The following is a 14,170-nucleotide window of genomic DNA, read 5'->3' on the forward strand; positions in this document are numbered from 1 at the left end:
CAGTATATGTTTATGATTTTTGCTTGCTTCCTTTTCTATAATATGTACTCAATTTAATTTCCCCTGAGACATTCACTTTGTTGTTGTACTATCTTGTTTGTTTGCTAATAAAGTTATTAAAAAAATAAAAAATAAAAAATAAAAAAATACTTTCGCGAGGAGAGGAAGTAATGCATTTCCAATGGGGGACCTCATTGCTCGCTCGGTCCATTATTTTTACAGTCTACGGTCACTACCCGATCCCCTTTCCCTAACCACGCCCTAATCACGTGCATTGTAAAGGGAGATGTGTCACTCTAATTACTTTCCCTGTGCAACAAGTGACACTGGAACCAAATTATGAAAATAAAACAATAATAATAATAAAATATTATATAGTATGCAAAAAATAAACCATATACAGTATATAAAATAATTGAAATATTACTTTTTTAAAAAGTGCCAAAATTAAAGTGCATTAAGTATTTTGCGCTAAGTACTTGTAGAACAGGCACCAATGTACTGCTTTGTACATATTCCATTGGCCACTCGGTCTAATGAGTTAATTTTTCACCTCTTTGCAACAGTGAACCAAATAATTAAAATTCTTTCCTCTCGTAGTCTCTGTGCGGCTGGAACAAAACTTGCATCTTCAAACGCGAATGGACATTTCTCTCCGTCGCTGTTTGCAAACTGTTCCTGCGACGTCTTCTTCTTCTACTGGCTAAATGTAATGCGATATTATAGTTCCAATATTATTTTTATATATTTTACAAGACATATACATTTATATTGTGCCTTTTAACTATTGTGGATCTGGATCTAAAACCTTTGTGTTCTTCTGAAAAAAAAAAAAACATCCCAAGTGTAATTTACACAACTGTCAAAATAAAAATGTATTAAATTGACGCTGCAGTGTTATCTTGAAATGTCACGTTTTTTAAAGTTTCAAAAAGATGTCTTTTGAGCACATCAGGTCTTACAGTAATGGTTTGACTTCAGCTTGAAAATATGAATGAGTTTTGTGAAATGTGTAAGGAATAGACAACTTTTGTAAGTTGAATATAAATACATCATAATTGATTTGTTTCTGTAAACTGATCATGTGCAAGAAAGAAATGAGACTCATTTGAGAGCTTGTGTTGATCTCACTTTTCTTTTTGCTGAGACAATGAAAAGACTAAACTGAGACCTTATTGAGCAACGAGACAAAGAACCATGCATATAAATTACTGAGACAGAGCTGAGAAAGTAAAGAGAACAAATTGAGACATACTTGAGAACGCTGAAATACGTCTCATCTTTCTCTTAACTGAAGAAGAGACAGTTGTGAGAGAATTTTGAGATCTCAGACAGTGCTCACTGTGAGACTTATTTCTCAGGAGAAACATTCGAGACAAGTGAGAAAACCTGTTTTGTCTCAAACAGGTCTCATTCGTGTCTAGGAGACGTAAATGAGACAGAAACGAGATCTCATCTTCAATTTTGCTTTGCTATGGGACTCCTCTTTGGTCCTCCATAAAAAAACTCCCTAAACTCCTTCTGGCCCAGAACTCAGCGGTCCCCCATCATCTCCAGAACCCCATCCTTTAGTCACATCACTTGCGTTCTCCAGTAGCTCTACTGGCTTCCAATAACCTTCAGTATCAAATGCAAACTCCTCCTGTTCACCTTTAAGGCACTTAACCTGGCAAATCCTTAACCTTCCCACTTTCTCCATATCGATCCCTCCTCTCATTTTGTCTGGTCGTCTTCTTCTGTTCAGCTCACCCTCTCCCTCTTGATCTCCTTAATAATGACTCTCTCTCAACTTTCAAATCCAAATCAATCTGTTAAGATCTGCTTCTTTTCTTATTTTAATGTATATTTTCTGTCAGCTGGTTTTATTGTGGTTTCTGTAATATTTTAAATTGTCCCTATTTCTGACCACGTGTTGGACTTTTATTGCTTTTTAATGATGTAGTAATTCATAAATTTGTAAATTATCTCAATATTTTCACATGATCACTTCTTGGCTAAATGCTGTAAAAATTGTTGCAGAAACAATTTCCTGATTATTGTTTTAGGCATTTTAAAGAGATCATTAAAGATTTGGAAACTATTTTGTTTTATTTGTTCTGGACAAACCTCCAAAAAAAAAAAATCAATCAGGTGCAAAAACACTGCAGTGAGTCACTTTCATGTGACCTAGGAGTTAAAAAAAAAAAGACAGAAATGATCTAAGGTTGAGATCAAAGATTTAAAAAGAAATAAAGATGCAACAAGTGTACAAAAAAACTCTTTAAAAGTTGCAGAAAGTCTGCAGAAAAAAAGTTAAAACTATTTTTAAAGAGAAGAAGGAAACTTGAAAATTTTAAGATGTTTTCTTTAAATTGTTGTGGATATGAAAGTAAAAGTTCTCTTTTTGTGGTACGCATGAAAATGATTATGCTCAAGAACTTCTAAAACTTATTGGATCAAAAGCTTAGCTAAAGAAGAGCCAAACAAGATACAATACAGTGCATCCGCAAAGTATTAACACCACCTCACTTCTTTCACATTTTAATATGTCACAACCTTATTTCAAAATGGATTAAATCATTTTTTATCCTAAAAAAAAAAAAAAAAAACATAATGACAATGTGACAAGATGATGAAAAATCCATGTTTTATTTTGGCAGTTCACTCCTGGTTATTGGCAAGTTAATTTGCATATTTGCTAAATGTTTAGTTTGGAAATTAAATATTTAGATCCAAACCAAATATTTAAATCTAAGCTAAAAAATTTTATTTCAGGCTAAATATTTGTTCATTCAGATAGATAGATAGGTAGAGAGATAGAGAGATAGATAGAGAGAGAGAGAGAGAGAGAGAGAGAGAGAGAGAGAGAGAGAGAGAGAGAGATAAACCTTTTGGAGCGAATATAAATCCAAACACTAGAATAGGTCAAGCTATTTTACGAGATGTTAGCATCATGCCAACATCGAGGCCAATGTGTGTTATTTTCTGTGAATGTAAAGACTTTTTACATAAACAGTTTGATGCTCAGCTGCAGTAAGAAGGAAATCCCCTGTAAACTCTGGAATGCTGCATGCACAGCCTGATAAACACGATTGTGTGAGCGTGTGTGTGTGTGTTTATTTTATTTTTATTTTTTTGGGGGGTTGTTGTTGTTGTTTTTTTTTTCTATTTTTGAACAGTGGTTCTGAATATATTTTTTTGGAGTCCTTAAAAAAAAGGGGGGGAAAAATCGTTGAAAATAACTTCCGGGTCACTACACAAAACCGGAAGTCCTTCTCTACTTCGACATTGGTCAAGTCCTGGCGCTGAACATGTCGAGCCTCGTGCTCCGGGCTGCGAGGCTCCGCGGGGCGCTCTTGCACGTCCATACCGCCTTCCCCGCCGCTGGTCTCCGGTCCGCCTCCAGATCTGGTCCGCAGCCACAAAGTCCGGCTCTGGTAGAGTCCACGGAGGAGTTTGTTTTCGTGGAGCGTCTCATACCGGCCTCACGCGTACCGGATCCACCCAAACACGCTGGTCCCGCTCCGTCCGGCTGGACCCCTCCGGCGGACTCTCCGCCACCTATGCCCTACATGGTACGCCGCTCCCGCATGCACAACATCCCGGTGTACACCGACCTGACCCACGGCAATCGTAAGATGACGCTGGTGCGGAAGGTGGAGGGGGACATCTGGGCTCTGGAGAAGGACGTGAAGCAGTTCCTGCTGGAGCGAACGGGGAAGGAGCTGCCAACGCAGGTCAACGAGGTCACCATGACACTGAAGGTCAAAGGTCAATTTGATCAGGAGCTCAAAAGCTGGCTGAGCAGCAAAGGATTTTAAAATGAGCGTGGAGTTGGTCAACAGAGGACCAGGAGCATCCAGACCCGGAACTGCTGGACTTCATATATGTGTGCAACCAGAGTGTGAGGAGAAAATATACAGAAACTTTACCGTAAGAACTGAAGCTTTACTATAAAGATAAGATCATATTTGTGGACTTGTCTTTCCTGTGGAGTGCCACTTCTTTGTAGCAACTGTTGGGTTCAAAATGTGAGATGTTAAACGTTCTTTCCACTGTCATGCAAACGTCTGACTCAATCTTCTGCTTCCAAAACCTAAAAATGACACTCTAACCACAGTTCATCTAAAACCAGCCAGGAAGTCCATAATCTAGTGATCTCAGCATCTTTGGGGAAATTTGATTTATTTTTTAATTTTGTTGCATTTTTCTGATGGACATAAAAAAATGAACTTAATTTGCATTTCTGAGTTTTATTTATACTAATCGTGAATCAGGAGCAGATAAAATTATGCTGTTTGAAAAGATCCTAATTGTGACTTGGAAACTAGGCTTTCTACTCCGCTCCATTCTGACATATCCACCTGCACACAAATGATCCATCAACGTCTTTGTTTTCCTCGTCTGAGCTGGAACCTGAATCAAAGCTGTACGGCTGGATGACTACAATATTGCTTGAAATATTTGTTGCACCAGTAATGTTATGTTGGGGTGTGAGGGGCTGTAAGCTAGTGGGAGAATGTGTAAACAGTTCTGAGGGGATGAAAAGGATGAGGACTCAAGTTCTACATAAACACTTAAAGGAATGTTTTTATTTAGAAAAAAAAATAATTTTACAAAGAAGCTGTTATTTACACTTGTTCATTTTCAGTTTTGTCAATAGTAGGCAGAGCTTGTTGTTGGTAGAGAAGAACTCCGATCCTCCTGGAGAAGTCTTTCAGCTGATCCGCTGAGGAGCAGCAGAGGTCACAAAAGGGCAGAGAAAAGAAATGTGTGTCTGATGACAAAGTTCAGACTTACCGAGCGTGAGCTTTTCCCCGTGACTCCAGTAGCGAGGCTGAGTCTGCAGCTGCTTCACCTCCTCCTCCACACATGCAGAAGCTACTGACACTTCGCTCAGCATCTCCAGCTCCTGAGAACCAGACAGCAAACAAGAACAGATGAGGCTACGTCTCTTGAATCTCCTGTTCCTCAGTAGCTTCCTAATTGACAGCGACAGGTGAGTCCAGGTAAACCCGAGTCAGAGTTTACCGTGTTGCAGGCCAGCAGCAGCTGCTGGACTCTCTGGAAGATGTCCGTCTCTGGGCTGAAGCTGGGGGGCTCTCTGCTGCAGTGCGCTCTCAGGTTGCTCTCGTAGACGGGGCAGAAGGTCGTCATCAGCTGCTGAAGGTCGCCTGCTGCCAGACGCAGCGAGCTGGCACAGAAAGATGAGCTTTTCTGTGGGCTCTCCAGGAAGTCACACTGCAAATAAAGAGGCGTTACCATGGTGACAAGCTAAAGGTTTATGTGCTGCACTAGAAGGAACCACAGAAACTCACGTCTGCAAGATAAAAGATGGTCTTAAAACTGTTTAGAGTTGTTTTGTATCCAAAATAGACAAAAGACTAAATGTGACAATTATGTAGAAAGTTAATGACTGAAGCTTTGAGAAGTTCACTTTAACCTTTAGAACACACGTCTATGGAGGATTATGAAAAATGGATGCCTCAACCAAGAAATTCTCTGTTTAGATCATATTTGCTGCATTTTCCAAAGGATAGAATTTAAAGTTCTATTGCTGGTTCATGAAGCTTTGAATGGTTTAGCATTCAAAACACATGGTTATGAACTCGACTCATTTTTTACCAAACAGACTTCTCTGGTCACCTGGATCTGGTCTTTTGTCATTTTCCTAGAGTCAAAATCAAACATGGAGGGGCTGCATTCAGCTTCTATGCTGCACAGATCTGGAATAGACTTCTAGAAATCAAATCAAACTTTATTTGTATAGCACTTTTTTAAAAAATGAATTTCACTCAAAGTGCTTAACATAAAAAAATATAACATTTAAAAAAAAAAAGATAATACCCACAAGCCCCACCCTTCCACACACACGCACAAAAACAAACACACATCGACATATCGCCACACCATGAAAGAAAAAATAAATGAATGAATAAATAAATACTAAAAGGATGTAAAGCATAAATCGAGAAATCTGGCTTGGTACTGCAGTGAGGAAACAATATTTTTGGGACTTGTCCACACCAGTGACCCCCCCAATCAAGTTCACAGAGTACGCTACCACAGGACCCCCCAGATCCAAGCAAAGAGTCAGACCCAGGAGATCTCGCTGCAGCGACCTTGTTCACTGAGAAAGGTCAATCACTGATGTGGAGGTTCCCTCAGAGGAAGACACTGGAGTTAAAAATGTAAAAGGAGTAAAATAGATTAAAATGAATAAATAAATAAAATAAAAGTTAAAAAAAACAAAAAGACAAGGAAAAAAAATATATATATATGTACACATACATAAAATAAAAAAATAAAAAAATAGACTGACATAATTCAGTAAAAATAAATAAATATTGATTAAGTAAAAGTAGAGGATAAAAGAAAATATCAAATCAACTAAAAGCCAGGTTAAAAAGGTAGGTCTTGAGCCTCCCTTTAAAAACATGAACAGTCTCTGCGGCCCTCAGGCTCTCTGGGAGGCTGTTCCACAGGCGAGGTCCATAATAACTGAATGAGGCCTCGCCGTATGTTTTAGTTCTAACTTTTGGTACAACCAGAAGGCCTGTTCCAGAGGACCTCAGGCTTCGCGAGGGCTCATACCTTAAAATCATATCAGATAAATAAGAGGGCCCAATACCATAAAAACATTTATAAACCAATAAAAGAATTTTAAAATCAATCCTGAAACGCACAGGGAGCCAATGCAGCGATTTTAAAATCGGTGTAATGTGTTCCCGCCCCCTGGTCCTCGTCAGCACGCGTGCGGCTGAGTTTTGTAATAGTTGAAGGTTTGATATCCTTTTTCTGGGAAGACCAGAGAGCAGGGCATTACAATAATCTAGTCTACTTGAAATAAAAGCATGCATTAGCACCTCTGTGCTGGCAAGAGAGAGGAATGGGCGGACTCTGGCAATATTTTTAAGATGATAAAATCCTGTTTTTGTTATGTTTTTAATTTGTGGAATAAAATTAAACTCAGAGTCGAAAATCACACCCAGGTTTCTCACGCATTGAGAAGTTTTATAGTTTTTTAGTTTAGATAAAACAAACTCTCTCTTGTCTTCAGAACCGATCACTAAAACCTCTGTTTTGTCCTGGTTGAGCTGTAAAAAGTTCTCTGCCATCCATGACTTAATGTCTAAAATACAATTTAAAAGAACGTTGACCGACTCTTCATCATCAGGAGACAAGGCAATGTAAAGTTGTGTATCATCAGCGTAGCTATGAAAACAGACGCCATGTCTCCTGATGACGTCCCCAAGTGGCAGCATATATAAATTAAAAAGTAATGGACCTAAAATTGAGCCTTGGGGGACCCCACAATTGATGTCAAAAGCCTTTGAAGAGCATGTATCCATACTTACATAAAATCTACGATCTGTGAGATAGGAATAAAACCACTTCAGAACAGTACCAGAGATGCCCAAACCTCTCAGCCTACAGAGTAAAATATTGTGATCAACTGTATCAGCTGAGAAAGCCTCAGATCAGATGAAACAGATTAACCTAGATTTACATAAAGACCCACCTGTTCTCAGCTGTATTTGATTTGTTTTTGTTTTTATTTAAAGTTAACATGTGATCTTAATCTGAATCCTTTATCTTTTTAGAATTTTTTATATTTCTATTATGTTTATCTAATGTTTTATGTAAAGCTTTCTGAATGTCAGTACATGAAATGTGTGCTCTTCCTGACAACATTAAGGAAAAATGTTTGACTCGCTTCAAGAGCATTAAAAATGTTTGTCTGTTTTTACTTTAGACTTTGAAATTCTGCAAGAGCAAAGCTTTTCTTTAACAGATTCTCTCACAGGTATCGGGAATTTTAGTAAAAAACAACATGCATGCACACCTTTGACTGCAGCTGCTCGAGTTCTGACTGAATTTTCTGCAGGAGAGCAGCAACGTCTCCGGCCTCCTTCCTGGGTTTGAAGGGAGATCTGCTGCTTTTATGCAAAGCTCTGCAAAAGATGAGAAGGAGTGAGAACAACGGCAAACAAGGAAGTCCAGTAAAAGTCTTATTTTTTTGAGAGGACTCAAACCTGATGTTTGCAGGCCAGGGGTTGAGCGCAGGTTCTAGCATCTGTCTGAGGTGTGGCAGATTCTCATCGGCGAAAAGCTCACTCAGGAGCGCCTCGCTGCCAGTACAGGATCCACAAGGCTTTGCTGTGTTCGGGATTAGTGTTAAAAGTTGCTCCAGGAAGCGAAGCTGGCGCAAAGGCGTCGTATTACCCTTAAATGCAACACAGAGCAGTAAAACCAGCTGTTTACGATGAGAGTACAGATATTTAACAGTAAACTAGTCAAGGTGTCACTCACCCTGATCAGGTCAGAGTCGTCTCTTCTGCAGAGTATCAGATCTTCCCCGAGTGCAGCCATTTCTAATGAACAGGAAACAACACAGCTGAAAAACATCCATTCATGAGGTGAAATTTGTTAAAATAGTTTTATTTCACCTTTATTTAGAAAATCTGTGTTTTTCACTGAAACTGCTTTGCTTACAAAGTTTGGGTGGATGCTGTGAAGGAAGCAGTCAGAAAAAACAAAAATGAATCTGACTTTTTATTTGGACTTGGAAAATATTTGCGCCCAGACACAGATGGTTGTTTGTACCTGCTGAAGATCCAGGCCATGATGCTGGTGCGCAGCTCTGAGGGGCTGCAGAGCAGCTGCAACATGGTGTCTGCTTCCCGCAGGTCCAGTCCCTGCAGGAGGGGGCAGGATGCTGCCTGCAGCACAAACACACATTCATTTGATGACTCGATTTTACTTCAACTTGGAAACCTTATTTTGAAACAATATATGTCTAATATGCTCTGCCCACCCCTGCTAGTGTCTGAATATTAGTTCCTTAATTTTATGAACATATAAATCAAACACTGAGGCTTCTGGGTGTTTAAGACTACACAATTGATAGGTAGAAAGCATTATCTGTGGTGGAATCAATTTATTTTATTTCTGCAGAACCCAAGAAAATTTTCTTTTGAGCTTTCAAAATTAATTTGACGTTTTTTTTTTTTGTATTTGTTCCTTTTATGTTGCACAAATTCAAAAATTATATATATTAAACTAAAACTATATATTAAAAAAATAATAGATCTAAATAAAAAAGTAAACTACGAAAATAGAAAGGGGAAAAAAACAAGCAAATTAAATGGAAAAACGGCACAAATTTGACCCAGTGGTTCTTCAGGAATAAAAGAAAAAGAGGAGGTCACGATTATACATTTGATTACATGACTAAAAATGTAAACATTTTAAATCAAAAAATGTCTGCCTCAAAGTAAAATGTTTATTAAAAGTTAAATATTTAAGAGTTCCAGGTCTAGGAGTAAAAGTAAATACATATTGTGAAATTTGTACGTTTTGTTTTCAACTACACTTACATTTCTCTTCTAAGTAAACATTGGGCGTAATATCAGTCAAAATCAAAGTCACTCCTTTTAAATATTCTAATAAATACATACGGATGGACGCAACAAATCTGTCTTGGGTAAATAAAAAAATTAAAATGTTTGTTTTCTAACCTGAAGTGAATCATAAACACGACGAACAAGTTGATCTGTAGAACCCGCCATTTTCCAAATACTTCTTCTTCTTCGACGTTCAACTTGTAAACCACAAACCGCTAAGTGGCTCGGTCGCCCTCTGGCGGCACAATATTATAACTGCATGTAAATTAAACGGTGCTGTTTGGGTAATAAATCACATGCATTTTGTTTTTCTAAATGTAATTAATACACACAAAAACGGAATTATAGAAACATAAAAAAATGTACACCAATTGAGGCCTCAGTAGAGCATGGAAGAACCATGCACAACAACGAAAGTCTGGGATCTTGGCCTAATGCTGGTCACACACATAGACTTTATCATATAATGGTCACACACTGCTGCAGGAGGACATCCCGGTCTCCACAAGCATTTTGTCGCGAAACAGCCGGCATGGTTGCGTTGGCAATACTTTTTGGCACAACAAGGAAACCTATCATCAAATTCCAATTTTCTCACTACTGGTGAATTTTTGTTTAATCTCTTTTGCCAATCGACAAATGACAGCATGTTTTACATAAAAGACGAAAAACTGATTCCAAAAGTGAAGGAACTCTCCAGAGGTTCAAGATGTCTAAATCTTTCTATGCATGACTTTCAGAGTTTAACTAAAACAAATCTGTGGAATCTGAGATTTAAATTGTTGGGCTTAACCCTTTAAACGGGCCTGAAATATAATCGATATAAATACGAAACAAGAAAAATACATTTAATGAGTAGCTGCAAAGAGAATTTTCCCTTTTTAATCACATTTATCTTACTACACTCATCAAAAACTCAACTCTTGTTTTTTTCTCCCATTTTTCATGAGATGGATTTAAAGATCTAAACTTAATTCCAGATACATTATATTACGATTTCTCTTAAACATTGTTCACAAATCTGTCTAAATGTGTGATAGTGAGCAATTCAGCTTTGCTGAGACAATCCATCCCACCTCACAGGTGTGCCACATCAAGAAGCTGATCTGACATCATGATTAGTGCACAGGTGTGCCTTAGACTGCCCACGGTAAATGTATTTTCCATCACACTCATACATGTAAAGACATTGAGCAATAGTGTAAACTCCAAAAAAAAATTAGTTAATCACATCAACATAAGAGGTGATATTACTGTCAGAGAATAATAATTTTTCATTATTATCATTATTAATATAAATATATATATATATTTACTTAATCTTTTCATATACAATACAAGTCAGGAGCAAATATGATCATAAAATAACACAAATGACAGATTGGTAAATAAAAATGGCAAGTTACAATTTAAAACAACAGTAGTTTTTATATATTTTAATAAATTACTGTAGTTTCCTTGTTTTTGTTAAAAAATAAATAAATCAAAAGATTGTTTTTTTTTTTTTTTAAAGGTGTGCTTCTCTATGAATGAATTAAATGTTTCCACAAAGTAACAAGATAAACTACATTTAAAAAAACTTCTGGGTCCAAACTATTGATAAAAAGAAGAACATCACATAAAGAAAAAGTTGGAATATTGAAAACTTTGAGTGACAATATTATATCAGACCAGAGTATTTTCTGTGTTTGCAACTGTAAAAGAGATGTTCTAGTGTTTCAGTTTAAACAAAAAATACATGTTTCAGATTGAAATTTGAATCTTTTGAGTAAAAATTCTCGTTTAAGGTACATTTGAGACATTATTTTAAAATGTGCTTTTTTTATTTTTTATGCCTGTATTTTGTGTAAAAAGAAAATGATTCGTCCATTAGGGTGGTTTCTATGGGACAGTTTAGGTCATAATTTGTTTCAAAGTTGTAGAAAATGTTTTTATTATAGATTAGAGATAATTTATTGTTAACTCCGAGAAGTGTGTTGTTTTCTTGGAATATAATGAGTTCATTTTGGTTAAATGAGTTCTGGGTTCAAAATTGCAGTTCCACTCCGGTCCAACAGGCAGCGCCAGTCCTGAGTGCCGCAGCTCCAAACTAGACCTAAAGCGGCGCTGAGGTTTATTTCCGGGTTAACCCGTTGTCGGGGGAAAATCTGGACAGAAAAACAGGTTTGGTCTAAAAAAAAAATATCCACAATGAAGAAAAACAGCTCGGAGAAAAATCGCCATGTGGTCGCTTGGATCAACAAAGCCGAGTGGGACCTGGTTCAGGAGAACATTTTCTCCAAAGACGTCTCCCTGCAGAAGTTCGCCCTGCAGAGGATCTCGGCGTGGAAGGCCAGGTTCGCGCACAGCTCCCCCGTGGCGGTGGACTGCACCGCCGACCTGGTGAGGTGCCAGGTTCTGGACCGGTCCGGACAGCTGAGCGGAGACGAGCTGGTTCTGTTGTACGGGGCGTCCCTGGTGAGGTTCGTGAACCTGATCACCGAGAGGCAGCAGGGGAAGGTGGCGCGCCCGCTCCGCCGGCTGGCCGGGAATCTGAACATCCCGGAGTGGGTCGTGGATCTGAGACACGATTTCACCCACAGGAAGCTCCCCACCCTGAAATTGTGCCGAGAGGGATGTAAGGTGGTTCTGGAGTGGCTCCAGCAGGAGTACTGGTCCAGGCAGCTGGGAGGAGGTTCTGATGAAGGCTGGGAGGCTCAGTCTGAGGAGGACGGAGACCCCAAACGCCTGGAGGACGAACTTATGGCCAGGCAGAAGGAAAGGGAGGCCTACAAGACCGCCCGAGAACTTCTGATCTCCTACGAGAAGGAGCAGTTCCAGACTCTGGATCAGCTCCACGATGTCCAAGACCACAACCTGGGGCAGACTCCTTTCGCCGACATGAGCTGGCTGCTGGGGGAAATCAAGCAGTTTTCTCTGGAGGCCAGTGACATGTTGGTGGACGTGTTGCTGGAGGATGGATTTCTGGTCCCCACGATGGAGCAACTGGAGACATTAGGCTGCAATCCCTCTGAGAACTCGGATCCCACACGGCCCAGAATCCCCCAGATCTTCCTGCGTTTCTGGCTCCCTCTGTTGAAGATGGTGAACTCTGAATCTTTCATTCATGTCCTCCTGGAGAAGCTCTTTGCAGAACTGAAACTTCTCGAGGAGGAACAAGCCAGTCACAGGGCGTTCTTCCTGTCTGCCTGGACGTCGGAGCTCCTGCTCTGCAACAACAACAAGTTTGAATACCACTTTGAAACAAAGCAGCAGAAGAAGAACAGACTCAAAGACAGGGTCTTTGTGAACCGCATCCAGCTGCGGTGGCAGCAGCTGCTCGCTGCATGCCTGGATGCTCCCTGCATCAGCACACCTCACCTGCTCCAGTTAATCCTGGACGACATGGAGCACCCCCTCCCCCTGGAAACCCGGCAGAAGCTGCTGCGGCTCAGCACCATCTACACGCAGGCTTCCCGCAGTGAGGGGAGTTCGGCGCCGGAGCAGAAACGGCAGCCCATCTACACTCTGGAGAGTCTGCACGAGATGCAGAAGCACCATCCGCGGCACGTTGTGACCGACAGGAGCGAGTCCTCCCACGCTCACAAGGCTGCAGATGATTTGGCAGAGAAGGCGAAGGCGCTGCAAGGTTCTCCTTGGCAGGTGTGCACCGATAAAGTCCAGTGGAAGAGATTCCCTCTGGGGAAGGTTCCCGGGCAGTCAGACGATCCCTCCAGTCTCATGATAGAAAATTACTCCACGATGAGGGTCTTTGACCAGCCCGTGGAGCCGGAGAGCAGCAGTGTGCAAAAAGTGTCCGCCCCCACCAGAACAGCTGACGGCTTTCTGTGGAGCCAGAGTGACTTGCACAGGCTGAAGTCTGGACTTGTTCTTTTCTAAATACTCCTACTAAGGGGTCCGAGGTGGGGGAAAAGGGGGAAAAAAACAGCTTTTTTCTCAATGCAATGAAGCACAATGTCCCCAGTTAACAAAATAAATGTTTTCTGAAACTAGAAATATGTTGAATATGAATGTAAAAGTGTCTGCCATGAAAACAAAACTCATTTATAATAGCTGGAACCAACAAATGTTTTGTTTGTTTTTTAAAACGACAGAAAGTAACTTGATGTGTGAAAAATCAAACATTTAGTGACCTTTTTGTCACTAAGAGGAGCTGAAATGTTGAGAAGTTTTTGGAAAAAAATAATAAATAACTTCTTGTTTTTTAGTTTTGTTTGAACCAACTTGATTGTGATTTTTTTTGTTTTTTGTTCACACTTGTAGATAATACAATGTTTTTCAAATAAAAATGTTTGTAAACTGAAGCTAAAAGTTGGTTTTGACGAGGTTTTAAAGTTTAACCCAATATAAATACAATTGTAATATAAAAAGGTGATCAACAGAACACAAAAACATTTTTTTTTAAAAGTTTTAGAAAGGAGAAGCTGTTTATTATTTTTCAAATGAATCACAACTCAAAAATCTTTATTTTAATTATTGCTATTGTTTTTCACATGAGAAAAACACTTAAAAATATTGCTATCGGAACAGAATTTACAAAAAAATAAAACAAGCAAACGGTAAAACAAAAGCACCTACAAATGTCCAATAAATACACTCAATACTACAGAAAATTGCAGGAAATATGTTCTGTTATTGTCACATATAGTAGAAAAATATTTTATTTTAATAATTTATATTTAATTTAATTTTAATTTGTACTTTCCTTACACAGTCTACATGTGGAATATATATATATATATATATATATATATATATATATATATATATATATATATATATAT

At 39.0% G+C, this 14,170-nt stretch overlaps 3 protein-coding genes across 5 annotated transcripts; 2 read left to right on the forward strand and 1 right to left on the reverse strand.

The window, feature by feature from the left end:
* Nucleotides 1–2,921: 2,921 nt before the first annotated feature.
* On the forward strand, nt 2,922–4,216 carry mrpl49 (mitochondrial ribosomal protein L49). The gene has a single exon (XM_024293745.2). The coding sequence runs from the start codon at nt 3,291–3,293 to the stop codon at nt 3,798–3,800; it is 510 nt and encodes a 169-aa protein (XP_024149513.1). The 5' UTR covers nt 2,922–3,290; the 3' UTR covers nt 3,801–4,216.
* Nucleotides 4,217–4,547: 331 nt separating this feature from the next.
* haus7 (HAUS augmin-like complex, subunit 7) lies at nt 4,548–9,654 on the reverse strand. Of its 2 annotated transcripts, none has more exons than XM_024293743.2 (9): nt 9,501–9,654; nt 8,587–8,702; nt 8,430–8,491; nt 8,293–8,354; nt 8,016–8,206; nt 7,826–7,934; nt 5,011–5,220; nt 4,780–4,891; nt 4,548–4,708 (listed from the first exon to the last, which is right to left on the reverse strand). In XM_024293743.2, exons 1-9 carry the CDS (start codon nt 9,549–9,551, stop codon nt 4,611–4,613), a joined length of 1,011 nt encoding a protein of 336 aa, XP_024149511.1. In that variant the 5' UTR covers nt 9,552–9,654; the 3' UTR covers nt 4,548–4,610. The 2 variants fall into 2 exon arrangements, with proteins under 2 accessions (XP_024149511.1, XP_024149512.1); XM_024293744.2 differs by lacking the exon at nt 9,501–9,654 and adding an exon at nt 9,360–9,478.
* Nucleotides 9,655–11,259: 1,605 nt separating this feature from the next.
* On the forward strand, nt 11,260–13,609 carry las1l (LAS1 like ribosome biogenesis factor). Of its 2 annotated transcripts, XM_024293841.2 has the most exons (2): nt 11,260–11,848; nt 11,969–13,609. In XM_024293841.2, the coding sequence occupies exons 1-2, from the start codon at nt 11,577–11,579 to the stop codon at nt 13,263–13,265; spliced, it is 1,569 nt and encodes a 522-aa protein (XP_024149609.1). In that variant the 5' UTR covers nt 11,260–11,576; the 3' UTR covers nt 13,266–13,609. The 2 variants fall into 2 exon arrangements, with proteins under 2 accessions (XP_024149609.1, XP_024149608.1); XM_024293840.2 differs by having other exon boundaries at nt 11,261–13,609.
* The last annotated feature ends 561 nt before the right edge of the window (nt 13,610–14,170 follow it).

This window comes from Oryzias melastigma, linkage group LG7 (assembly GCF_002922805.2).
Source record: "Oryzias melastigma strain HK-1 linkage group LG7, ASM292280v2, whole genome shotgun sequence".
Lineage (NCBI taxonomy): Eukaryota > Metazoa > Chordata > Actinopteri > Beloniformes > Adrianichthyidae > Oryzias > Oryzias melastigma.

Coding starts and splice junctions, on each gene's coding strand:
- las1l (XM_024293840.2), top strand. CDS start 11,577: ATGAAGAAAAACAGCTCGGAGAAAAATCGCCATGTGGTCGCTTGGATC.
- mrpl49 (XM_024293745.2), top strand. CDS start 3,291: ATGTCGAGCCTCGTGCTCCGGGCTGCGAGGCTCCGCGGGGCGCTCTTG.
- haus7 (XM_024293743.2), bottom strand. CDS start 9,551: ATGGCGGGTTCTACAGATCAACTTGTTCGTCGTGTTTATGATTCACTT. Junction 8,492..8,586: donor ATGGCCTGGATCTTCAGCAG/GTACAAACAACC, acceptor CTTCCTTCACAG/CATCCACCCAAACTTTGTAA. Junction 8,207..8,292: donor ACGACTCTGACCTGATCAGG/GTGAGTGACACC, acceptor GTTGCATTTAAG/GGTAATACGACGCCTTTGCG.